Below are 25,137 nucleotides of genomic sequence, written 5' to 3'. Positions count from 1 at the left end.
CGTTACCGACCGCCGGGACGCCAACCCACGGTGCCCACCCGTGCGTCATTCCGCTGTGGATCAGCCCTTTGGCGGCCCCCCTCCGAAGTCTGCAAGGTCACACGGATGTCTGCAGGCAGAGATGGGGCTGCTGGGGCTCTGCCAGGTGAGGGCTGCCCTTGTGGGGCAGTCTCTGGGCCTTGGAGGCCGGAAGCCTCCTGGGGCTCCTACGGCTGGGGGGTGCTGCTCATCCTGGCTCCCAGGGATTATGCCACAGCCAACTGTAACGGGTGGGACTGGCGCTCACTGCTGGTGCAGGCTGTGGTCATCTGGGAGGCCCTTTCTAGAATCTGGACCTTGGCTGTTCTGAGAGTGACAACCCTCACCTCAAGTACTGGGGGCATGAAGTTAGGCTTGGTGGGTGGCCCTGTCTGGGGGGCATGCTGTTCCCAGGAGCCCCCAGTGGAGGTCAGAGTACCCACTGCTCCTGCTTGATTCAACCCCTTGCAGGTGGGCTAGGAGCATCCCAGGTGCTGCGAGGGTTTGATTCAACCCCTTGCAGGTGGGCTAGGAGCATCCCAGGTGCTGCGAGGGTTTAACTGGGCTCTTCTGCTGGCCCTGAATACGGTGGACAGGACAGGACATTCTCATTGCTCAGGAGCCACTGGCGCTGCCTTTGGGAATGAAGTTCCACAGCCTCCCACTCATTGCTTTGTCTGTCTGCTGCATTTGAAACCGTACCAGGGTCAGGAAAAAGGCTGCGGAGATGAATAGCTCTACAGGCTTGCCAGGGATGGGGAACTGGAGCAGCCAGTGGCCCCAAGAGGAGGAAGGAAGGGAGGCACGGCAGACCCAACACCAGCTGTGCCAGGCTTTAGGGGGTGAACCCATGAGGCATCGTCACACACTGACATTTTCATCCCTCCTCAGCAGCTGCTTCCGGCTCCCTGAGACCCAGCCATGGAAGGCACAGAAAGGCATGTGACAAGAAACTCATGGCTTTTAATCCTGGCAGGACAAGGAAAACCCCGTCAAAGATTTGCATAAATTTTGCTGCTCTCCTGCTGGGGGGGTAGTTCGTCACGTTTAAGAAAACTCTCTCCCTCTCTCCTCCCTATTGCATTATCTTATATTTATGTATTTATTTGAGACAGTCTGGCTCTGTCGCCCAGGCTGGAGTGCAGTGGCGAGATCTTAGCTCAGTGGCGCGATGACGGGTCACTGCAACCTCCACCTCCTGGGTTCAAGCAGTTCTGCCTCAGCCTCCCAAGTAGCTGGGATTACAGGCCAGCCGGGATTACGCCACCACACCTGGCTAATTTTTTTGTATTTTTAGTAGAGACAGGGTTTCACCATGTTGGTCAGGCTGTTCTCAAACTCCTGACCTCCAGTGATCCACCTGCCCTAGCCTCCCAAAGTACTGGGATTACAGGCATGAGCCATCATGCCCGGTTCTTCAAGAAAGGCAAGGAAAATAACATTGTCTTTGAGCCAGTTGCATGTCGAGGAAATAAGGGTACCCCCCCACCACACCCCAACCCCCTCAGTGCCCTGGGGTTTGAAGCAAATGCTCAGAGGGCCTGGTACGCAGATGGGCGTCTTCGGATGATGCAGAAGGCAATAAGCACCAGGGCGAGGAGGCCAAGAAGGATCAGGCCGATGATGAGAGGCAGCAAGATGGACCGGTCACTGGGGCAGGAGAAACCTGGCGGAAGGATAGGGCAGGTGGGTATTTGCAGTGACATGCTGGTTGGGATAAAGGTGGGAGGAGGGAATGGGGAGGATGCTGGGGAGTAGGAGATTGGTGAGGAGCTCACCGCAGTGACTCAGCAGTGATAAAAGGGGGAAACTGGCAGAGTCTTGTAGAAGATGGAAGGACAGCTGCCCTGTAGCCATGACAAGCTAGGAGAGCGAGATTTGGGGAGTTAAGAAGAGAGATGAGTGGCTTATGGGCCTGGGGAAGGGGTTTTCAGTGCAGTGGGAGGATTCTAGGAGGGAAGGAGCAGGTAGGTCTTACTTTGCCCAAAGACCCCGGTGTGGGGCAGCTGAGCAGCCTGGAGCCTCAGGGAGAGCAGGTCGAGGTGGACAGCTGGTGAAAGAATGATGCTTGAGTTGCTGCAACTGAAGCTCTGGCCCAGGGGTGCTTGGAGATCTCGAAGGGATGCATTCTGGGCCGAGAATGTCCACTCTGGAGGAGTGAGGAAGGGTCAGATCCCATCCACCTCCCTGGCCCCGGCTTAGTCCTTTCAGGAACCCTGGCGTCTAGTGGTAGCAATGAGAAAGGGAAGGAGGTTACTTACGTGCTGCGTGGGGGAAGGACACATTGTACTCCACCGCCATGTAGCTCAGGTAGACAACCTTCTGCTGGAGGTCCTGTGGGGCGAACAGGAAGGCGCAGGTGGTATCCCCCTCCACAGAGGAAGGAGTAGCATGCGGGATTGGGAGGGGTGGGGCACCGGGAGGCTGAGTGAGGGGTGAGACTGAGGTCATGGCTATACCTGCATGAATCCAAAGCTGAGGTGTCCATAGGGGAATGAGAGAAGCAGGTGGGGATGGGCACCCTCACAGCTTCCCTGGACCTTGGTTTTGTTGGGGTTCAGTACAGAGTTGCCCCAGGCCTGCGGAAGTTAAAGATCAGAAGGTCACAAGACTGCGTGCGATGCCAGCCAATGTTCCCTGTCCCCTCTTCCTCCTTCCCTCTGAGCCTATATAGCCAGTCCTGCCTCCCTCCCCTCTCGTCCCCCAGTTTTAGCTTTACCTCTCCTCCACCCTGGGTTGTGTACATGACTCGAATCTGAATCTGGGCTTGGAGGTGGACACAAGGCTGGGAACCATTGGTCCACGTGTAGTCTCCAATGGTCTCCTTGGAGGCTGGGCTAGGACTCGGAGAGGGTGGAGGTGGTCCTGGGTGGGCAGAACTGGTGAATCCTGGGCTGGTGGCAGTGCTGTTGCTTGTTGGATGAACCGTGGCATTTCCATGACTAGTGGTGGCAGGACTGTGAGTGGAAGTTGAGGGTCCCTGGCTGGTGGCAGTGCTATTGCTTGTTGGATGAACCGTGACGTTTCCATGGCTGGTGGTGGTGGGGTTGTGAGTGGCAGTCATGGGTCCGTGGCTCGTGGTGCCTGTGGTGGTTGTCCTGTGAGTGGTGGTTTTGTGGCTCTTGGTAGTCCTGTGGCTGGTTGTTCCAGTGCTCTCTCTAGCTGTGGGTGTCACCGTGAAGGATGGCAGCAAAGTGGCCGATTTTTTGTGAGGACAGTCATTCCCTGTCCCCTGGGCTTTTGGCAGAGAGGAGATGGTTAGCAACCCAGGGGCAGGCTCACTCCCAGGGGCCCCCTCCCCTCAGCCTCCTTCCTCCTTACCTGCCAGTAGCCCCAGCAGGGCCCCTGAGAAGAGCACAGCCAGCCTCATGGCTGAACCGCCTCACCCAAAGTCCAGCTAGGCTGTCTGCACCAGTTGCTCAACCCTACTCCCTCAGCCCTCTCTTGGAAAGGAGGAAATGAAAGTCTCACTTCCTGTACTGGAGATGATCCCACCCACAGCCTGACTCAGGGGCCTCAGCTCTAGCCACCTCTCTCTTAGTCATTAGTCTTTGTAATTAAGTTAGGGGACTATTGGCCCTGCTTCATCAGGGCAAAGTCAACAGTGTCACATGGGTGCAAACAGGGAGTCCTAGGGCAGTTGATCCATAGGGATCCATGTGTCAAATTCAGCAAAACTTGCTTGGCAGTTGCGGGTGGCTATGGGAACAGCTGAGGTACAGGCCCCTCCCTCAGTGGTGGGGAAATCAGTGTATCCACTCCCCTTTCCCCTGGATCTCTGGGCTGACCCCTGTACTACTTCCTCTTGGCTGAGGCACGTGAGGGGCTGGTGACCATCCACACCCAGCCCTTTACAGAGGGGCAGCACTCCAGTCAGCATCATAGTTCTCAGAGCCGAGAACATGGCTTTCCAGGGTCTGGGAACTCAGATGGTGACAAGCAAGCAACAGCCCAAAGGTAACTATCTGCTGGCGAAGGCGGGGGGGGTAGCAGAGATGCACCCAGTAGCAGGTGGGAGAGGGAAGGGGAGGTAAGAAATGAGAAGCCCAAACAGGCAGTTTCCAAGTCATTTTATTCAGAATTTTGTGTTTGTTTCCTGAATCAATAAATACTATACAAAACAATGTAAAAATGGCTACCATTTTCTCTCCCCTGCTTCCCCCCACCTGGGGACAACCCCCTGGGCAACCTCACTCGGGTTTTAGGGGTTCTCCCTCCAGATTTGGTCCAGCAAATGAGGCTGAGTGACACAGTCCCTTGAATCACTTTCAAAGGAGCTCAGCTGAGGTGAGGAGAGCCTCTGGGATCTGGAGGTTACTAGGTTAGGGAAATGGATTAGTGTTTTGTTTTTTTTTTTCTTGGGAGAAGAGCCGGCGCCTGGGGCAAGAGCCTACCCCAAAGAAAAGGGTGTCTAAAATGTTCACGGTTCCTTCTTTTGCCTCAAAAAGTGACATTTATTCAAAGAAAAAAAAATGACAAGATGTCCATCCCTTGGCTCCCTTCCCTCCCCCCTCCTGCTGCTCCTCAGCCCCCAGAGATTGAGCCCTGGCTGGGGCTGGGTGGCAGGACAGCCCCTCAGATGAGGTCAGCAACATTGAGGGGCATTTCCTCAATGGAGGTGTTGTAGAAGGTCTCAATGTCTCGAAGAGTCCTCTTGTCTTCTTCTGTCACCATGTTAATAGCCACACCTTTACGGCCAAACCGTCCACCTCGACCGATTCTGGAGAACAAGGAAGGGGATGAGGAATATCAGGAGCTTTAAGCCCAGGGAGGGCCAGGCGTGAAGGGGTGGGGGAGTATTCCAGATTTACACTTACCTGTGGATATAGTTTTCCCTGTTGGTGGGAAGGTCATAGTTGATGACTAAAGAAACCTGCTGCACATCAATGCCTCTGGCCTACGTCAAGAAAGACAACTCTTCAGCATGTGCACGGAGGACACTATCCCGGAGGGAAGACACTTAGGCATCCATGTGGGCAGCCAAGGAAGGCAGAGGAAATAAGCATCCCAGTTCCCCAAAGGCCTTAGGCATGCCAGATTCTATTCCAAGCTGCTACTTTCCTGAGAGGCACTGATGTCCCCTTGGAGAGGGAATCACCTTGGATCCTCCCTTCTGCCTTTCCTGTCAGTTCCCTCTACTCACCAGCAGGTCAGTGGTAATCAAAACTCTGCTAGAGCCAGAACGAAACTCCCTCATGATCACGTCTCGTTCCTTTTGGTCCATATCTCCATGCTAGAAAAAGAAAACAAACATGCAGCAGACCAGGTAGGCACATGGATTCCAGGAACCCTGGCTTCAAGTAGGACACTTCTGACGGGCAGACCCACAACAGGCTGGCAGCGGGCAAACACACCATGGCAGATACAGTGAAATCTCGAGCATGCATCTTCTCGGTGAGCCAGTCCACCTTCCTCCGGGTGTTGATGAAGATGACTGCCTGGGTGATGGTCAGGGTTTCATACAAGTCACATAGTGTGTCCAGCTTCCACTCCTGGAGGTTGGGGGACAAAAATCAGTCAGGGGCTATACCCAACAACTCACTACCAGGCCCGCCTCCTGCACTGGGCCCCACCTCTCGTTCCACATTGATGTAGAATTGGCGGATACCCTCCAGGGTCAACTCTTCCTTCTTGACAAGAATCCGAATGGGGTCCCTCATGAACTTCTTGGTCACCTCAAGCACATCAGAAGGCATCGTGGCTGACAGCAAAACTACCTAGTGGAAAAAAAGGCCAGGCTTAAGAGCGGTGGTTCCTTCCCAAAGCCTGCTCCCTTCCCTTGCCACACCTAAAACTGAAGCGGATGCATAAAAAGGCTCAAGACAAGAATCCAGAATTTGGTTCCCCGGCACTTGCTATTTTTCAAGAATCATTAGCTATTCAAGCAAGACTGCCCTCACCTGGGTGTTGCTGTTGAGCTTTTGGAATATGTCATAGATCTGGTCCTTGAATCCACGGCTTAGCATTTCGTCAGCTTCATCCAATACAAACATCTTGATGTATTTGGGAGCTAGAGAAGAAAAAAAAGCCAATATATAGCATATAATTAGGGAAATGTGTAAGAGATATATCCAACTTCGCTGATAAAAAACAGACAGGGGTCAAGTAGTCTGCTCTCAGAGTACAAAGACTGATCCTTTGCCCAGGACCTTCCCGCCAGGCAGACAACAGCCCTGGGAAGTAGGACACTGCCTGGGCTGCGCTGGCAGGGAAGCCAGAGGCTCAGATGACACGCATGGGCTCCATCACAGAGCAGCTCTTCCCCAGAGGGAAACCAGCATCCTTGGGAATGACTTTGGCTTACGCTGAAAGACTGGAAAGCGTGCACAAGAGCAAAGTGACCCAGGGGATTGGAGAACTGAATTACTCACACAGGTATCTCCGGTTAAGCATATCAAACACACGGCCAGGGGTACCCACGATGATGTGGGGAGCTTCCATCTGCAGTTTCTGCACCTCAGCACGCACGTTGGTGCCCCCGATACAGGCATGACAGGAGGCGCCCATGTAGTCTCCTAGTGCCATGACCACCTTCTGTATCTGAGCAGAGAGAGGCAGGTAGGTGCTCATATGTCAGCTACCACTGTGCCCGGCGCCATTCTTAAATGTTTTTCATGTATTGATTCCTAACCAACAACTTTGGGGCATGCACTATTATTAAACTCACATTCAGCTGAGAAACAGGCAGAGGCTAAAATCCACTTAAGATCGTGCTGTCAATAGGTGGCAAAGACAGCATTTCAACTCAGTCTGGTTCCTGAGTGTACAGTGATTCACAATAAGGCCGCTCAGATAATTAATTCAGTTTCTTACTCTAATATTTAGAACCCTTAACTTTCTGAAAGCTAATTTGACCAACTGCCTCATCACGCAGCAACCAGTTTTGTTTTTTTTGTTGTTTTTTGAGACAGAGCTTTGCTTGTTGCCCAGGCTGGAGTGCAATGGCACAATCTCAGCTCACTGCAACCTCCGCCTCCTGGGTTAAATTCTCCTGCCTGAGCTTCCCAAGTAGCTGGGATAAAACGCACACACCACCATGCCCGGCTAAATTTTGTATTTTTAGTAGAAGCGGGGTTTCACTATGTTGGCCAGGCTGGTCTCCAACTCCTGATCTCAAGTGATCTGCCTGCCTTGGCCTCCCAAAGTATTGGGATTATAGGAGTGAGCCTCCACGCCCAGCCAGCAACCAGTTTTATAGAACAGGTGATGCGTAGCCATGTCCTATTGCACTCCTGCCATAGGACCCAAGCTACGAGGCATGTTCACTCTGAGAAAACTGAGAGCCAAGTGCCTTAGAATGGAGCTCTGCTGTAACTTCTTACATTATCCACACCCAGAATAATCACTGCCCCCACCACAGAACATTTAAAAACATGCTCTGAGATCAGTGTTGCAGCATGACCCAGGAAAAAGTCCAACATTAGAATTGTGTGTGCCCCAGGCATGAAACAGCTCTGGCCATTCAGCAAGGGTGAAAAAAGGACTGTCCATCTGCTCTGACTACTGTAAAATCACCCCCACCAACCAAGGTGTCTCTTAGCCCATAGTGAAGGTGCTTATTCAGAACACAGCCAAACTTGCCCAGCCAGCCAGGCTTCACCCAATAGCCTTCCCATTTGACTCAGGAAATGGGTGGAGGAAGCGATGGTTATGTTTGGGTAAGAAATAGCTTCTAATTAACCCAGCAGATCTTGAGAGTGTTAGGGCACCCATCTCTTCCTCCCAAGGTGGTGATCAGAGAAGACTTCTCTGGTCCTTGGATTATACTCATCATCCCTAAATCAGCCCTTAAGGAGCGAATAGAAGCCACTCTTACCTGCTGAGCCAATTCTCGAGTGGGTGCTAGGACCAAGGCCTGGGTGGCTTTTAGATCTAATTCAATCTGCTGCAGAATCGATATGGCAAATGTGGCCGTTTTCCCAGTCCCAGATTGGGCTTGAGCAATCACATCATAACCTAAAGAAATAAATTAGGAATTAAACGTGATAAAGAGCATACCCTTTGGGATATTCCAGTCCTAGTTAATGAGGTCAATAAGCAACCAATGAACGAAGCATTTCATGGCTCACAAATTACCTTCCCAATCAACACAGTTACACAATGGAAACCAGATCAGAAACAAGGACCAGTTGTTAACTCATCTAGTATTGCACACCAAGCTGGACTAGAAACATGGCTGTAGATGCAAGTATAAGCTGGCTACAATACCACCTCTTTAAAGGAAACCTATGTGTCCAAGGCATGAACCAGGCATGGGCACAGATCAAAAGCCAAGCTGGGATGAACAAGGAGTTGCTTTGTCCCTGGCTGATATGAGATGGGCATCACCAACCAGATGCCACTCTACCCAGGTCAGGGACAGTCCACAATGTCTTCTGGGACTGAGAGGTCTCACCCTTGATACAAGGTAGAATGGCTCGCTGCTGGATGGCAGAGGGCTTCTCAAAACCATAGGCGTAGATGCCACGGAGAAGGGACTCCGAGAGGTTCATGTCATCAAAGCTGTCAACAATCTCATTCCAGTTACTCTAAGGGATGCAAAGAAATTAAAGCTTGAATCATGGAAAAGGTGGAGCTGAGCTGTAGTCTCAGAGCAAACAGAATCTACTGCGTACTAACCAAAGCCTCAGAGCTTACACAACCCCTCCTCCCTTTAGGGAAACCAGCTGCTTCTAGATGGTCTGGGAAATCAATCAAGAGGCCACTCTAACTCTATAGAACTGTAAGGCTGAAAGTTGTAATGGGGGAGGACAGAATTCCATTTCTCCAGTCTCACCTCGATGACGCCTTCGGGCTCCATCCCATCGGGGCCATTGTCTCTGGATCTGTTGGTTTAAAGCACAAGTTTTGTCCCCTGCCCGACCGAAGCACTCAGAAATCCTGACAGCCGGGGTCTGTCAGGAGTGGCCTGCATGATGCCATCAACCTGCTCTCCCAGATCTAACTCCCACCAGCTCCCAAGAGGTACCCAGAGGAGTTTCTATAAAACTGAGGCCTTTGCCCCATGCAGGCAGCGTCTCAGGCCAGGCCACCCCCGACATAAGGGGGTGACCCTTTCTGAAGACAGGGTAGCAGGCATGCCGCCGCGCTCACGGTGCCCAGAGGTGGTGCTTGCCGCCGGGTCCACGTGGGCCCGACCCAGCCGCTTAAAGCCCAAGCGCGTGCACCTCCCACCGCAGCACCAGCGCGCCGGAAGTCCCGCCCTTCACCTCCCAGATCGGAGGGTAGGACATCCCCTTCCCCCCACGTCATCCCGCCCGCGCCCTCCCCCACTCCCTCCAGCCGAAGCCCCCCCCTCGCGTTGCCCGGATGTGGGAGGCCGCGGGCGGTGGCGGCCTCGCGCACAATGAGCCCAAGCCGAGCTAGCAAAGGGGGAGATTGCACAACACTTAAAAGCGAAGCAGACTGGGGGAGGGGAACGCCTCAGGCCACCATGTGCTCGCTCCCTCGACCACCCGGCGGCGTCTCCCACCCCTCCATGGAACAATCCACATCCCGCCCGCCCCCGTCGCGAAGTAGCGTCGCCCTCCCATACCTCAGGCCGCTCACCCCCGAAGGAAGGTGGACCTGCCCATCCGCAGTTTGCCAATAGCCCGGCTTGTGCGGCAAAATGGACCCGCCCGCCCGGCGCCGGGTGGGCTCCCGGTGCCTCACGCGGCCGCTCCTCGGGGTTAGGCTCAGTCCTGGCCGTCAAGAAAACCAGCACACTGAACGGCCGGTTTCTTCTCCCCGACCCGTGTTTTAGCCGCGACGAAGTGACTGGATCTAAGGACCAGGCACCCCCGCCTCTCGCGAATGGTACCGTCAGAATCCTCCGGAACCCCGCGCGCCGTCCCTCCCCCGGCACAGTAAGGCAACCGGACCTGCCGGCTCTCGGCCACACATAGTGGCGGCCGCCTCCACCTTTCTTTCCACGCCAGGTCGCGACCCCGTCTCGCCACTCAGCGCCGGGGCTTCGCGCACGGCACCGCCTCGGGTCGAGGCCTCGTAACAAACCTCGCACGCCTGACCCTAGCCGGGCTCTCCCTGCCCTCCGCCTCGACCTGGTGGCCGCGTCGGCCATGAATCTTCCCCCTCGCCCCTCCAGGTCGGACCCTCCCCCCCCACCGGCTCGGTTTCTCCCGCAACCCTGGTGGGACTCTCAGCTACCCCCGGCGGGCCCGTCGGAAGGGGGCGGCAAAATAAGCAGCCACAATCTGTTGCAAATGCCTTTCTTACCGGGAATCCTGGCTCGCAGACATGATCCTTAGAAACTAGGGCGGAGTGCCCGCCTATCGACAACTTATAGAGCGCCCGACTCCGCCCCGGCCATCGCATTGGTTTGGCCGCCCCGGCCCCGCCTGCCGGCGCTCAGCAACTCGGCGTGACGTTAGTTCCTAGTCGCTCTGGCTCGCAGCCACCATTGGATAATTCGAGTGCCTATCAAGGTGAAGGCCCGCCCCGCAGCCTCATTGGCTGGAGGGCCCGCCTTTCTCGCCGGCACGGAAGTGACATAGAGGAGTCAGGCCTCGAGGCCTGGCAGCCATCTTGGGGCCCTGCACTCTCACACGTGCCGAGGCGACAGTGTCTTGGTCATGTGGCTCCGTAGGCCCTATCACGCAAGGGGGGCGTAGGTCTCAGCCTCCAGAGGCTTCCGGACTCTGGGGGTTATCACTTCCCTTTACTTCTGCTCCAGGTCTCCACTGGACTCAAATGTTATGTTTTCCCCTGTAGCAGAGATGGATGGATTCGACACTGCCTGGACGTGTGCCAGGGATGAAGGAATCAACAGCGATATCGTAGGGATGGGAGGATTCCCCTGGCTGGAGGGTGGAGGGATGGAAGAAAACTGTAAAGGGCTTTGGGATACTGTCATGAATCCTGGTTGGTCCCCTCCCCAGTCCCTTGTGTCCAGTTCCCCAGCTTCCCTCTCGGATGCCCTCCTTCCTGCCCTCTGCCCCAATCTGGGGGATTTGTTTGGGTGATGAAGACAATGTGTTGGCAGTGCCTGAGCCAGGGATGGAAAGCTGAACCCTTTAGTCTCAAGAGCCTGGCTGGAAGGTCTGAGCTAAGCATATCCACTAATTTGAGGCCACTTAAGGAAGACCACGACTTATGTATCAACAAAGGATCCTTTATTGACCAGAGCAGGACCGTGGCATTTATATATATATATATAAAAAAAAGTTTGAAGATCTGGCAGGCAGTGATCCTATTGCCCGCCCACCACCCCCAGCACTGATTTCCTGCTCCCTGCACAGGGAAGGGGGAGGATGACTGCTCCACCCAGGCCACAGGGCCACACTCCCCTGCAAACAGAGGAAGAAAGGGGCTTTTCTGTAGCCATCCCCTGCACATCAGAAATCAACAAGTATTCTCTCAAAGAAAAAAAAATACAGAAATTGAAACATTTAAATATGAAAAACCAAAGGGAAGTGAGTGGGAAGAGGCAAGAGAGGAAAGGAACTGGAGTTTCTTGGGAAGGGACTCCCATGTCCTCCTTCCCATTAATGGGCTTGGAGTCTGGGGTACGAGGCTCACACAGTGAGTTTGCAGTGACACAGCTCCTTGTAGATCTGCCGACGAAGTTTGGGCATGTCCTGCTGGGTGAAGCTGAATGGCTGAGACAGGGCCAGATGCTTGCAGTACTGGGTGTTAACAAAGCAGGCCATGAGAAACCCCCCGTGTCAGGACCTGTGCTACACATTTCATATGAGATGTGTCTCCATCTTTCAGAGAACATCCCCAAAGGGAGCCAGGGTCCCATAGCCTGGGGTTCAAAAACAGCCTGACTCTAAAGCTAGTGTTCTTACTTGGTACAAGATAGAATGTTTTAGATGGAGAAAATACACTGAGTTGGAGGTTAGCAGGGAGCTCTATGAAGGCCAGAGGCCCAAGACCAGAGACCCAGTCCCTATGTGGGATGGAGAAGCCCAGAAGAGAACCAGTGAAGCCAGTGTTTTGGTGTTCTAAAACAGATTACTTCCTGCTCCACAACTGACTATGAGCCAAATGAGGGGATGCACAGCAGCCTCCCGACCCTTTAACCCAACTGACTTCAGAGCTAGAGGAGGTGGCCCCATCATCTGCTTACCTGCAACACAAAAGCACCACAGTCACTGTCATTATTCTGCCTGGCCACATTCTAGAGAAGAGAAAGAAAGCAGGCCCTTCACATGGAGACTCCCAGGGGTAGGACTTCAATTTCTGCCTTCTACCACTATCCCCACCAACACCCTATACCCCTCCCTCAGGAAACTCACCATTTTGAAGTAACCTTTCCAGCCCTGGTGGAAATCCAGTCGGTCTTTCTTTACCGCCTCTGCCTGTAGATACTTGGCAATATGCTATGTGGATGGGGAAAAAGAAAGTGATGCCCTAAGCTTCTCAATTGAACACAGTACGGTGGGTACAGTGGTGGCAGACACCATGCCCAGGTCGCCCCTCAAAGACCGAAAGCCCACCCCTTCTTCCTGCAATGCCTTGCCACTGCACCTCCCCACATTTTGCCCATCTCTCTCCTACCCCCTCAAACCTTAGGGCAGCGGCGGTTTAGGGTACGCTGCGAGTCAAAATAGGTGATGGTACGTCGCCTCACATCAACAGAGATGAGGGACCAATGCACCTCCAGGTGGATGGGGATTAGCAATAGCTCCTTATTGAAGATGTCCACCTAAAGAGATAGTGGCACAGGTCAGGTACAACACACAGAAGTCTTGCCTTTTGCCATGAAGGTTCTAGAGAGGAACAGAGACAGGTAAGGGAACCAACTGAAAGAACAGAAGACCCAAGCCCTAGATTGTGGGCAAGCTCAGGATCTGCATGTTTCGGCTCTTCGGGGTAAGGCAGGAAGGTCAGACAATGGAGGTGACATCAGAACGAACACTTGAGAACCCATGATGGGCAGGTGCTTTTCACACTTTAAAGGGAGAAGCACTTAGCAGCTAAGAACCCAGGCCCAGGATTCTGGAGCCTGCCAGAATTCAAATACAGCTCCTCCATTTACTGGCTTATGACTGTGGGCAACCTACTTAATAACCTTCTATACCTCAATTTCCTTATCTGTCAGAGAGTGTGTAAATAGTAGTACCTACACCTCATCCATTTGATATGAGGATTAAACTAGTGACTATCCATAATACACTTAGAACAAGACACAGCACAAAGTAAACACTCAGTTAATGCTCATAACAATCGTACCAGGAAGTTCTCACATTCAACCTCACAGATGAGGAAATTGCAGCTTGGAAAGTCGTGACTTGCACAAGGTCATAAAAGAAAGAAATGGCAGAAGTGGGACTCAAACTCAGTATGAAGAAGGCCAACGTGTTTTTCACTGTATGTCACCACCCTTCCCTCTACTGGAAGAAGATCCCTGAGGGTGTAAGCTCTTGATTTTGAGGACCGAAATTAAGGAATGCTGGAGCCAATCATCCTGCCTAGCTGTAGAAATTTCCGGGCCTTTGAATGGGAGGGCAGGGAAACCAGAAGAGAAAAGAACTCTTGATTTTCCTCCTCCAACCTGTTCCTCTCCCACTTTTCCCATTACATAGGCCAAAAACCTAGGCATCATCCTTCATTTCTTTTTCTTCATTTCCCACATCCAACCTGTGGAGGAAAAAACAAATCTTTTTTTTTTTTTGAGACGGAGTCTAGCTCTGTCGCCCAGGCTGGAGCACAGTGGTGTGATCTCGCCTCACTGCAAGCTCCACCTCCCGGGTTCACGCCATTCTCCTGCCTCAGCCTCCCAAGTAGCTTGGACTACAGACACACGCCACCTCGCCCAGCTAATCTTTTGTATTTTTAGTAGAGACGGGGTTTCACCATGTTAGCCAGGATGGTCTTGATCTCCTGACCTTGTGATCCGCCCGCCTCAGCCTCCCAAAGGGCTGGGATTACAAGCGTGAGCCACCGCGCCCGGCAAAAAAACAAATCTTCTTTCCTACTATACTCTCACAACACAAAATACTTCTGTAACCTGTGGTCACCAAGAAGTGTGTGTGGGGCTTTCTCTCCACCAACAACCAAGCAAGCAATTTTCCAGTGGACACAGCTGGGTATCCCCCAATTCAATTCCAACACTATCTACCTGGAGATAATGTGTCACAGGTTTAGGGCTCAGTCTCACAAGGCTGCCCCCAATTCTGATGCCAGTCCTAAGCCCCAGGTTGTTTTATCTGTGTTTCTCACCAACTGGTTAGATCAGCGTTCCCATGACCCCCTCCTTGAATTTGATTAATTTGCTAGAGCAGCTCACAGAACTCATGGAAATACATTTACCAGTTTATTACAAAGGGTAGTACGAAGAGTACAGATGAAAAGATGCACAGGGAAAGGTAGTGGGAAGAGGCCCGGAGGCCATCCTGTGGGAGCCTCCATGCCTTCAGCTATCTAGAATGTCTCCAAACTCCTCCTCTCGGGTTTTTTTTTCTTTTTTGAGACAGAGTCTCACTCTGTCACCCGGGGTGGAGTGCAGTGGCACAATCTCGGCTCACTGCAACCTCTGCCTCCCGGGTTCAAGCGATTCTCCTGCCTCAGCCTCCCGGGGACTACAGGGGCACGCCACCACGCCCAGCTAATTTTCATATTTTTAGTAGAGACGGGGTTTCACCATGTCGGCCAGGCTGGTCTCAATCTCTTGACCTTGCAATCCGTCCGCCTCAGCCTCCCAAAGTGCTGGGATTGCAGGCGTGAGCCACCGTGCCCGGCCCCTTTCGGGTTTTTAGAGAGGCTTCACTACTAGGCATGACTGATTAAATCAATGATCATCAGTGATTGCCTTAACCTTCAGCCCCTTTTCCCTCCTAGGAAGTTGGTGGGGGTGAGGCTGAAAGTTCCAACCCTCTAATCATGAAGCCACCTAGAGGGGCTAGCCATGAATCAACTCATCAGCACACAAAAACACACATCACTGGAGATTCCAAGGATTTTAGAAGTTGAATGCCAGGAGCCTGGTCAGGAGACCAAATATGTATCTCTCAGTATCACAGAGCCTGTCAGTCCTACTGGTTTTACTCGTAAAATTTATCCTACATAAAACTACTCTCTCTCTCTCCCTTTAGCACTCCAGTTCAAGTTTCTCACCTGGACTACCGTGCTCTGTTCCTGCTTCCATTCTTGCCCCCCTTTCAATCTGTCATTGAAACAGGAGTTTAAAACAGAAGGCATTTCTCAGCCTGCTTAAAACTCAGTGGCTTCTCAGTATACGCGCAATAAAATCCCCCCTCCTCAGCCTACCGTACATGTGTTACATGATCTGCTCTCTGACCGAATTTTGTATCGATCTCCCTTTGCTCACTCTGCGCCAACTACACAGGTCACACCCACAAGCCCTCTGTTCCTCAGCCATGGTTTTTCACTATGGGTCTTGTGTACTTGCTATTCCCAGGTCTGCACATGGCTGGCTGCTCATCATTCAAATCTCAGCTATGAGAGACCTTCCTAGATCACCCAATCTAAAGTACCCACTTTCCACGCTATGACATTACTGTGGTTTTTTTTTTTTTTTTTTGAGATGGAGTTTTGCTCTTGTTGCCCAGGCTGGAGTGCAATGGCGGGGTCTCGGCTCACTGCAACCTCTGCCTCCCGGGTTCATGCGATTCTCCTGCCTCAGCCTCCAGGAATAGCTGGGCTTACAGGCCACCTGCCATCACACAGGGCTAATTTTTGTATTTTTAATAGAGATGAGGTTTCTCAATGTTGGCCAGGCTAGTCTCCAACTCCTGACCTCAGGTGATCCGCCCGCGTTGGCCTCCCAAAGTGCTGGGGATTACAGGCGTGAGCCACTGCGCCCAGCCTCACATTACTGTTTTGATCTGCCCACAGCACTTATCACTAGCTGCAATTTAACTTTATTCTCACTCCACAAGGGCAAGTTTTCCTTATTTAATACTGTATCCTTAGTGCCTACACACACAAAAGATGTTTAATCTTTGAAAGACTGAATGAACACGGCCAGGGAAAGGGCTCAGAGAAAACAAGACTCTCATTCTTTAGAGGCAAGGCATTACACAAGTAGATGTGAATTCAAAACTCACGTTTTTGGTCCACCTTTTCACCCCATCATAACCCTTGGTACGGAGTTTATCATAGAAGAAACTATTGAAGAAATGCACCTGTACCAATGACACAAAAAAGCTCAATGGAATTAAAAGACCTCAGACTCTCCCACTAAGTCTCCCCTCCTCAGTCCACTGACAGTAAAAACAAATTCTGGGTTCTTTTTTTTTTTGGTAGAGACAGGGTCTCACTATGTTGCCCGGGTTGGCCTCAAACTCCTGGCCTCCATCTGTCTGTCCGCCTGCCTCGGCCTTCCAGAGCATGGAGATTATAGGTATGAGTCAACAAACCAGGACTTCTTTTTTTTTTTTTCTAAGGCAGGGCCTTGCTCTGTCGCCCAGGCTGGAGTGCAGTGGCATGATTTCGACTCGCCGCAACCTCCGCCTCCCGGGTTCAAGCGATTCTCCCACCTCAGCCTCCTGAGTAGCTGGGACTACAGGTACCCGCCACTACGCCCAGCAAACTTTTTTGTATTTTTATATTTTTAGTAGAGCCAGGGTTTCACCATGTTGGCCAGGTTGGTCTTGAACTCCTGACCTCAGGTGATCCACCCGCCTTGGCCTCCCAAAGTGCTGGGATTACAGGAATGAGTCACCACACCCAGCCAAAGTTGTTTTTTGTCTTTTTTTTTTTTTTTTTTTGAGACAGAATTCCGCTTTTGTTGCCCAGGTGGGAGTGCAATGGCGTGGATCTCGACTCACCGCAACCTCCACCTCCCGGGTTCAAGCAGTTCTCCTCCCTCAGCCTCCCGAGTAACTGGGATTACAGGCAAGCACCACTATGCCCAGCTAATTTTGTGTTTTTAATAGAGACGGGAATTCTCCATGTTGGTCAGGCTGGTCTTGAACTCCCGACCTCAGGTGATCCACCCGCCCTGGCCTCCCAAAGTGCTGGGATTACAGGCATGAGCCACCATGCCCAGCGGCCTTTTTTTTTTTTTAACCTTGTTTTACAATAGGAACCCATCCCAATCCTTGGAGCTGGCCATAGCGAAAAACACTAAATACTGGCAGAAGGGAAAACAACTGATAAATCCAGGGCCAAGATTACAGATTTGAAATTAATACACTACCACTACCACCTCTCTCCCTGAAACAGAGACCCTCTCTATGTAAAATCAAAGAGATGAAAGGAGCTTAAAAAGCTGCTTAAAACTGCAGAAGTTCCTCTGGGTACTGACCTATCTGGTTGGGCCTACCTTTTCAGGGACTGTGTCCATGACCAGGTCTCCATACATGTTCATCACCTGGGGAGAAGATGGGAGGCAGCTTGCCATGAAGGGTGCGGCATGGGTACAGGGCTCCCCCATGCAGAGGGCCCCAGACACCCTGCTCCCTGAATCCCCTCTCAGGCCTGTTTCTCTACCCTCTCTCACCTGGTCATTGAGCCAGTTCTGTCCATACAAGGTCCCCAAGTCATCCATGGTCAGCACATGCCGCTTATAGGCCACTCGGAAGCCCCTCACCATGGCATTGCCTGGCATCCGCTGGTATGACTGGATCAGCTGCAACACCAGGCCCTTCCTGAGTAGGCCAAGGGTGGAGTCACACAAAAGATGATGCAGCTGGGGCACACAGAAATACCTACTACTCGCTGGAATACAAATTCTAACTGACCCCCTTTTTTCTGGCTCACGATGGGTCCTTCTGAGGACCTGCGAAAGGCCCACTCCCCAGAAAAATAAACATGACTACTCAGGTAGAACATTTCCAGGTCCCAGGTAAAGACTCTCCCATCAGCTTCCAAGGACTTGGCACCTGCCTGCAGAGTCCTCCCCTTCAGCTCTAGCTTCCTCCTCCCCAACTACAGCCCTATGGGAGAAAAGGCAGCAGTATTCTCTCCACATCCCTGAGGCCCCAGCCCTCCTTTGAAGGAGGGCTTTCAAGCCTCACCTGGAAGGGGTGGAAAACTCCTGCTGGAAAATGTCCTCCAGCTTCTCTACTACCTCATCAGTGCTGAGGGGTATGAGGCTGCCATACGTTTGAAGGAATTCGTCCAAGATGCCTGGTGGAAAGGGAGAGAGGAGGGGGTGAGGCCTCCAGACTCTACTCTAGGAGTCAGCGGAGGGAGAGAGGCTAGTTGCTCAAGGGCTCCTTACTCTGTACGCAGGTCACATGCTCCTCTCGCAGGGGGCTGTGCTGGCCGGCTTTCTCCCCAGGCCTCTCTGCCTCTTCTGCCATGCCCAAATCTGAGCCCTGAAAAAGCTCCTGGGCCACATGGTCCCCGATGCTGCACACATTGCTGATGAGGATGCTGGCATCAGGGGGTGCCAAGCTGCGCTCCCCTTCTGGCCCAGATGGTCCCCCAAAACCGTTGGGCAGAGTACATGAAAGGAGGCCTATAGGGCAGGGGAAATGGAATGGGCATGAGAGACTGGCCTGGGGGAAAGGACAATGGGATGCACGCAGTTAACTCATGCATGCAAATAAGACCGCAAGAAGGATACACTGAAGCAGAATCCACCAATGTCAATCCCACTCCAAGAAACGAGGACCCCATAAGCATGAGATAAACATGTCCAAGAGATTCTACAGCGATGGAGAGACAGTTCCTACTCATAGACAGGAAGAAACAAAAAGGATTAGCATTTAAAAATGAAAACTTCAGGGATATTTGTCACCACTATATGCCAAACACCTAGCACAGTACCCAGCATATTGTAAAGGCTCAATGAATACTCGAATATGTAATAAAGACCTAGAGAGCCTGAAATTGTTTGACTGGAGTTCTCCGAAAGGGAAATATTCTTTCACAACTGTAAGATGATGTACTCCACTACTGGGAGAGATCCCATCCCACCACTTTGGGAATGGTGCCCTCTGGAGATGTATACACAGGGGTTCTTATACTGAGAGGCCGACAAGGGATTTCGCGTGGACAGGATTTTTCTAAACCACATCTCCCTTTCTCATCTGCGCTCAAGACCACAGGATACCTACTTAGGGAATCTGTTTCCTAGCTCTGCCTGGGAAACTGCCAGGCTCACTCCCAGGCTTACTTTCTGCTCAAAGTGGGGCTTAATGGAGACATTTCGCAGCTCTTCTGGAGCCGTCACTCTGCCATCCTACTTTCCTTAAGCCCAACTCTCACCATGGCAACAGGCTCCTGGTGCTCCAGGCTCTTAACTCTCCCTAACCCCTCCCCAGCAACCCCACGCCCCTTTCCCACCTTACCCGAGTCAGGGTCCAGAGGAGACTTTGGAGTCCACCTGAGTCCATCTTCCTCCATGGGGGGCCCAGAGGGCACTGGTGGAGACCCTCTCACCCCATCCTCAGCCATGAGAGCACCCAGCAGACCCAGCCGGGGTGGAGGTGGCCCCCGGGGGGAGTCAAAACGACAACAGGGGGATGGCACCTGTGGCGTCGCACCCCCTTCCTGGGGTGAAAGATGGTTCTTGGGGTGTGCGAGGCCCCGCCGCCGGCCCCGGTGGCGCCCCCAAAGCTTCCAGTGGAATGTCAGCGAGGTGCTTTTTGAGTAGAGCAGCATCCGGAAGGCTCTCATGGCTCGACGGCGGCGCTGTGAGCAGGTTTTTCGATGAGTGGGGCGGGAAGGGCGGGGCCGCTGGGAGGTTCCCAGCTGACTCCATCTAGGGGGCAGCCTCCAAGCTGCCACTTCCTCCTCTTCATCTTCATCCTCCTCCTCCTCCTCTTCTTCCTCCTCTTCACTTGCTGAGGCATCAAAAGAGGGTCGGGGGACAGGGAGGCGTCTGGCTGGCACTGTGGTCCCTGACCCAGGATCTGGCCCAAACCCTCCACCTGACTTGAGTCGGGGTTTGGGAGGTGGGGGCCAACGAAGACGCTCCCGCCTGGGACTTGAGTAAGCTGGGGGTATGCCGGGTCCAGGAGGCTCAGGCCCCCAGGACCCGGTCCCTTGTATAGTCTCTTTCATCTTCCAGTACCCTGAAAAACAAAAGATCAGGGTATCAAAATCTAAGCATCACCCCACCGCAGATCCTGCCTCTCTTGCTGGCCATGCCTCCTCTGGATTCAGATGCAAATAAACAAAAGAGGAAAAAACGCAAAACTCCTAACTTAAGATCTTCCCAGTTAACGCGCTCCACAAGGGGCCCTTTAGGGTCTGTGCCATCATCTCTCCCCAGTCCAGAGACAACGGAAAATGGCTAAGCAGCAGGCCTCAGAGATCTTATTTCTAAGATCCTCAGGCCAAACCCAATAGCACTGCCAGGTTCTACGTCTTTATTTTAATACCACCAGGGCTGTCCTTTGAGGGCCCAACAAGGGCAATTTCTTTCCTCAGAGACATAATAACCGTGGTACTTGAGGAGAATGCAACTTGCACGTGGAAACTGTGGGCTGGAATGGGAGACAGTTCTCTAACACCCTGGATGAACGGGGGCCATGGGAAGGCTTCGGTCATCTCAGGTGCGGATGCCAGGGATATGGTTCAGGGGGTAGAGGCTGATAAACGGGGAAGAACTTTGAAGGAAACTTAAAGAGAACCGAATCAAGACGCTGGGACAGAACGGAGCGCACGAGCCAGGCCGGCCCAGCCCCCTCCTACTTCATCCGCGGGGACCAGAATGCAACCCGGCACCAGTCCCGTCCCACGAGCTTGGATGGCTCGGCGCACACGGACCTTAAAGAAACCCCTTTGCGGGCCTCTGGGCCCCGGTTCGGTGGGAGCGAGGCCCAGGAATGGGAGAGGCCAGGGCAGGGCTGGGGGGAGGGGAGGGGGCGTCCTCACCGGGAGCGGGAAAGCCGGGCGGACGGGCCCGAGGGCGGGCGTCTCCGGCCTCAAGCTTCCCGGCTCATCTCTCCGGCGACGGCGGCGGCCCCGCCACTCCTGCTGTCCTTAGGCGCAGCCGTCTCAATTCAGGATTCCAACGCTTCTGGGCCGCGTGCCGCGCCGCCGAGCACCGTGCCGCGCCGCCGAGCACCCCGCCGAGCCGCCTCTGGCTCTGCTTCAGCTTCAGCTTCCACCTCCGCCACCGCCACCACCAGCGCCACCGCCGCCGCCACTCCTCCCCCCCTCCTCCTCCTTCCCCTCCCGCGAGCCCCGGGCCCACCGGCAGCGGCGGCGCACGATTAGTACGTCACACCCGGCGAAGAGCGCCGGCGCGGCCACCAAGCGCGCAGTCCCGCCTACCCGAGGACGCTGGCGCCACGGGACGGGCCCGCCCAGAGCGCTACGCGAGGCTGCGCCTGCGCACATCCGCCGCCCGGCCGCGCGTGGCGGCCCCGCCACTTTCCCTTTTGCGCCGCGCTCGGTCTTCTCCGCGCTCGCGGGCCTGACCCTAGCGGCGTCCCCAGTACCTTGATCCGGCGGGGGCGCGCCACAGGAGAGCCAGGAGGGCGGGAGATCCCCGTACAAGGACCGAGCTGAGGCGAGGCAGTGGGGGAAATGGAGCCGGGGTATCATTCATTCTCTTTTTATTTAACTTTAAGCAGGGCTTGATCAGAAAGAAGAGCTCAGAGGAGTAGGCAACACCAACACCAGGGCGTACGATACATCCGAGGCTCCCCCGACACCAGTTCCAGCCCGGGAGGGCTTGGAATGGCCTGCCACGCCGGGGCAATGGAGCGCGTGAAAGCCAAACCTTGGGACCCGAAGAGTAATTTGACTGCGAAGGCACCGTCGTCGTCGGGCACCCCTTGTAGACGGGCACATAATAGCTACATCTCTGGAGATAGTGATGGAAACTGGGGTCCGATAGATGGAGAGAAGGACGTAGGATAAGGCTTCTTGTGGGGTGAAGAGGCAGAGGGCACCTGGAGAGAGGTGTGGCATGGAGAACCAGGGGTTTTCCCTAGCAGAGGGCGGCTTCGTGGACTTCGGCCAACCGGCGGGTGCTTCCCTCGAGCGGCCGCTAGATGGTGGTGCTGTTCTGGATGCTTCCAGTGGGCCCCGACCAGGTCTGGACAATGCCTGGCGCCCGTCCCCCGCCCCTCATCTACACACACGCAAGAATTCGGAGCTCCATGGGGGACAGAAGCAAGATATCCGTAAAATCAAAGTCTAAGGGGTGGGAATGAAAAGGGAAAAGTGAGGAACGGGGAGCCAAACCCAGGAAGACGCCTCTGTTCCTGCACATTCCCTCTCTTTTATATACTCAGCTCTTGGCTGTCTCCAGTATGTACCCACCCTGGTCTTCCAAGCTGGGAGCCACTTTTTATAACACAATCACAGTTTCACAAACCCCAGGAAGGTTCCATGTGGAGAGAGGTTAAGTTTCGCCCTTGCCCGGGGAATTATGACACTCAGAATATCCCCTTGGTGTAAATGGAAGACACCTGAGAAAAGAGAAAGCGGATTCGCAGTGAAGCACAGCCATCCCGATGCCGTTTCCCCCTGCCTTCTCCAGCTCCACCGTTCCTCTGCCTCCTGTAAGGACCCGGCATTCTGCACTTCACTCCTCAGACCCGCCTCTGTTTAGGTTTCCAACCTCCCTCCTAGCGGTAGCTCCCTGCACTGCTACCCCCGGTCAGAGATGTCCTGCTTTCGGCTGCCCACACGGCTCTCACCTGCGCTATAGCAGCTGTTGTAGGCCCGGTCCGGATGGGAGGGCATACTTCTTATACATCGGAATAGAGTCTCCTGCCTTCCTTGGCCTTCTCGAGACACCACCTGACCCATGGTGAAAGTCACGTCTTGAAACAGGACCTGGCAGGGAAGGGAGATGTTGAAGAAAACAGGGTGGCCTGGCTCAGTTCTGGGAGGCCTCAGGAGCGCTAACGAGGGAAGAAAGAAGGGTCTGCTAGGTTTGATATGAATAGAGGGGTCAGGAACCCTCAGTAGCGGGCCAAAGAGGCCCTCTGTGAAGCTCAGAGTGTGGCTGGGGTTACCTGGCTATACAGCAGATAAACTCCAGCATCCCGGATTCGGACACCATATCCTTGGGCCTGTAGGCCTCTCCCACGCCTAAGAGCTGGTTGCCACATCACCTCTGTCACATCGGAGTCGTCTGGAGGTGACAGTGTGTCGGTCAGGACTTCTTGGCACTCTCAGATGCTTTTTCGTTCTTCCCCTTTCACCTATAAGGACCCCTTGAGCCCAAGTGCCAGTCCCAGAGTTCTTGGTTATTGCCCCTCCCCAAAGCCATTATTTAAAATAGTGCTCACCCTTGGAGGTGGCGTTAATGGGAACCAGGTGCAGGACGGAGTGCTGCTCTGAGGAGAGAAGGAGAGAATCTCAGCAGCGTCCACTTTCCCCCGTTGTGCTGTTGGCAGCCTCCACCCTCACCCTGACTCGGGCTTACAATCCCCACGCTGCTTGATCACCTCCCACCCCTGCTGCACCCTGGAAGCCTCACTCTTCTGTTTTTGGGTGAGCACTGCTCTCCTTTTCCGGGATCTCTCCCCATTCTCCCAGGCTTCCAGGGCATCGGAACTCTGCTCATGGAAAGAGGGTCGAGGTTAGGTTAAGATGCAAGGGTCCCAGCCAGCCTTCCTTCCCAGCCCTCCCCTGCCCCCGAAATGCCTCAAATCTCTCATGCACCTTTTCCCAGCACCCTGAGTGTTGGTGCTGGCTGCCCTCCAGGATTTGTTAGGTATGAGAAGCATTAACCTTTAACAGTTTCCTTTCCTGGAATGGCCGCACCCCTGACTTCCAAACCGGAGACCCTCTCTTGCACCCCCTTGAAACTTTGCAGACCAGGAGGCCCAGAGACCCCCCATGCTAACCATCCTCTCCCAGACACCCTCCTCCCCTCACTCACCTGCTCCGGGAGACTCTGCCAGGGATACCCTTCCCCATTCTGGGAGGGGCCTCCTGTCCTCTGCAGCCGGCTCACCTCTCTCCTGAGGCTCTGCAGCTCTGTTTGTTGGGTCAGCAGAGCCATGGCACAAGCCACAGCCCCCAGAGCTGCCCCCCAACTCAACCAGAGGGCAACTGAGAGTGCCGGCTCTCTGACCGGGCCCCCCATGTTGCCTGGAGGCCCTTTGGGGGCTAGCGAGAAAGGAGATGAGGCTGGCATGAGCTGGGGACCCTGCCAACAGCTGTGGTTTCAAGAGTGGGGTAGCAAGGAGGTGGCGGGGCGGGTAGGGGTATGGGCAGTGGTGCAGAAGGGAAGAAGGTTGTTACGCAAGGAGAAATAAAAAGGAACTTGAGAATAAAAAGGAGGGAGGAGGAAAGCAAGCTAAGGGTACTGTTAGTGCTCCTGGCACTCCGTCGTGGGGCCAGTGTTGCCTTGAGACCCTCCACCCTCCCTCAGCCTCAGGAGAATTAGGTTCCAGTCCCTCTAGGAAGGACAGGGCTGCCAGTGACACCCAGGAGGAACAGCCAGTGCGCAGGAACCCTGGGGCGGCCCCAGGGTTGGGGGAGGGAAGGTTGGCTGGCTAGAGGGCATGGTGCCAGGAACAGGATGGGGGGCCAAGCTGGGCAGCGTCCAGGGTCAGGGTGAGGGTGGAAGACCCTCGGGCTCAAGCACAGCAGAGATCGCTGGGGCAGTTCACTAGGGGTGACTGAAGGTGGGAAAGAAGGAGTGGGCTCGGTGGGGAGGAGAACCAGGGGCACGGAAGCAAGAAACTGGCTGAGTTCTGGGGTTAAGGCTGGGCCGGGCGTGTTGGAATAAGGCCTGCACTACTCCCTGTGCTGAACTTGGCAAGCAGGACTTCCTGTTTCCCGAGAAAAGCTCTTACATAAGGCTCTGGATGAAGACACAAAGCAGCGGCCTCAAGCCCCCCGGCCACTGCGGGATTCCTCCCCAGCACACAGGGTTCCGGGTTCCCGTGTGCCTGCTGACTCTGAGCCCCTCCTCCAGGCTGGCTCCTGCCCGCCCCACCTCCCAGCCAGGGCCTGTGCCAGCACCTGCTGAATGTCCGAGGCCACCAAGAGGAAGGGCCCCTGCTCCTCCCAGCCAGGGAGGGATTTCCCCGCAGGAGGAAGTCCACCTCCTAGGCCAAGGAGGCCGCTTCTGCTGTACCTTGGGCGGAGGATTGATTTTTTCCTGGGCAGTGTGCCTTCCTACCTCTGCTCCCACCTGGGGGTTGGAGGCATGGAGGTCCCCGCCTCCAAGCCCGAACATCATCCCAGAATTCCAGCTGTGCCGCTCCGCAACACCCCCCTTCCCGTGGCCCCCAGCTACCCTGAGAGTGTCCCTGAGCCCCAATAAAGAGAGAGACT

At 54.1% G+C, this 25,137-nt stretch overlaps 4 protein-coding genes, 1 long non-coding RNA gene and 3 other non-coding genes across 10 annotated transcripts; 1 reads left to right on the top strand and 7 right to left on the bottom strand.

Moving 5' to 3' along the window:
* The first annotated feature begins 6 nt into the window (after positions 1 to 6).
* LOC134738719 (uncharacterized) lies at positions 7 to 4,285 on the top strand. The gene is made up of 2 exons (XR_010124672.1): positions 7 to 145; positions 910 to 4,285. It is a non-coding gene; the product is annotated as an uncharacterized LOC134738719 (long non-coding RNA).
* On the bottom strand, positions 962 to 3,487 carry CD68 (CD68 molecule). Its single transcript, XM_054459533.2, has 6 exons — positions 3,340 to 3,487; positions 2,738 to 3,255; positions 2,478 to 2,597; positions 2,280 to 2,352; positions 1,997 to 2,167; positions 962 to 1,684 (listed from the first exon to the last, which is right to left on the bottom strand). Exons 1-6 carry the CDS (start codon positions 3,386 to 3,388, stop codon positions 1,551 to 1,553), a joined length of 1,065 nt encoding a protein of 354 aa, XP_054315508.1. The 5' UTR covers positions 3,389 to 3,487; the 3' UTR covers positions 962 to 1,550.
* EIF4A1 (eukaryotic translation initiation factor 4A1) lies at positions 4,072 to 10,820 on the bottom strand. Its single transcript, XM_054459532.1, has 11 exons — positions 10,237 to 10,820; positions 8,795 to 8,843; positions 8,414 to 8,546; positions 7,835 to 7,974; positions 6,390 to 6,558; positions 5,919 to 6,028; positions 5,592 to 5,735; positions 5,373 to 5,510; positions 5,162 to 5,251; positions 4,836 to 4,915; positions 4,072 to 4,738 (listed from the first exon to the last, which is right to left on the bottom strand). The coding sequence occupies exons 1-11, from the start codon at positions 10,257 to 10,259 to the stop codon at positions 4,594 to 4,596; spliced, it is 1,221 nt and encodes a 406-aa protein (XP_054315507.1). The 5' UTR covers positions 10,260 to 10,820; the 3' UTR covers positions 4,072 to 4,593.
* LOC129018499 (small nucleolar RNA SNORA67) lies at positions 4,987 to 5,123 on the bottom strand. Its single transcript, XR_008495320.1, has one exon. It is a non-coding gene; the product is annotated as a small nucleolar RNA SNORA67 (small nucleolar RNA).
* On the bottom strand, positions 6,131 to 6,272 carry LOC129018548 (small nucleolar RNA SNORD10). Its single transcript, XR_008495360.1, has one exon. It is a non-coding gene; the product is annotated as a small nucleolar RNA SNORD10 (small nucleolar RNA).
* LOC129018513 (small nucleolar RNA SNORA48) lies at positions 8,245 to 8,379 on the bottom strand. The gene has a single exon (XR_008495333.1). It is a non-coding gene; the product is annotated as a small nucleolar RNA SNORA48 (small nucleolar RNA).
* A 290-nt stretch (positions 10,821 to 11,110) lies between the features above and the next one.
* Positions 11,111 to 21,122, bottom strand: SENP3 (SUMO specific peptidase 3). Its single transcript, XM_054459531.2, has 11 exons — positions 20,761 to 21,122; positions 19,230 to 19,955; positions 18,155 to 18,394; positions 17,949 to 18,060; positions 17,432 to 17,579; positions 17,255 to 17,302; positions 16,035 to 16,112; positions 12,533 to 12,670; positions 12,261 to 12,344; positions 12,092 to 12,142; positions 11,111 to 11,645 (listed from the first exon to the last, which is right to left on the bottom strand). The coding sequence occupies exons 2-11, from the start codon at positions 19,942 to 19,944 to the stop codon at positions 11,535 to 11,537; spliced, it is 1,725 nt and encodes a 574-aa protein (XP_054315506.1). The 5' UTR covers positions 19,945 to 19,955; positions 20,761 to 21,122; the 3' UTR covers positions 11,111 to 11,534.
* A 309-nt stretch (positions 21,123 to 21,431) lies between these two features.
* TNFSF13 (TNF superfamily member 13) lies at positions 21,432 to 25,135 on the bottom strand. Of its 3 annotated transcripts, none has more exons than XM_063656251.1 (7): positions 23,732 to 25,135; positions 23,327 to 23,405; positions 23,136 to 23,183; positions 22,860 to 22,978; positions 22,539 to 22,677; positions 22,159 to 22,307; positions 21,432 to 22,032 (listed from the first exon to the last, which is right to left on the bottom strand). In XM_063656251.1, the coding sequence occupies exons 1-6, from the start codon at positions 23,987 to 23,989 to the stop codon at positions 22,198 to 22,200; spliced, it is 753 nt and encodes a 250-aa protein (XP_063512321.1). In that variant the 5' UTR covers positions 23,990 to 25,135; the 3' UTR covers positions 21,432 to 22,032; positions 22,159 to 22,197. The 3 variants fall into 3 exon arrangements, with proteins under 3 accessions (XP_063512321.1, XP_054315514.1, XP_054315513.1); XM_054459539.2 differs by having other exon boundaries at positions 22,214 to 22,307; XM_054459538.2 differs by having other exon boundaries at positions 21,432 to 22,307.
* Between the last annotated feature and the right edge of the window lie 2 nt (positions 25,136 to 25,137).

Source organism: Pongo pygmaeus, chromosome 19, assembly GCF_028885625.2.
Source record: "Pongo pygmaeus isolate AG05252 chromosome 19, NHGRI_mPonPyg2-v2.0_pri, whole genome shotgun sequence".
NCBI classification, from domain to species: domain Eukaryota; kingdom Metazoa; phylum Chordata; class Mammalia; order Primates; family Hominidae; genus Pongo; species Pongo pygmaeus.
Note: the sequence above shows the minus strand (reverse complement) of the source record. Positions and strands in the feature narration are given on the sequence as shown.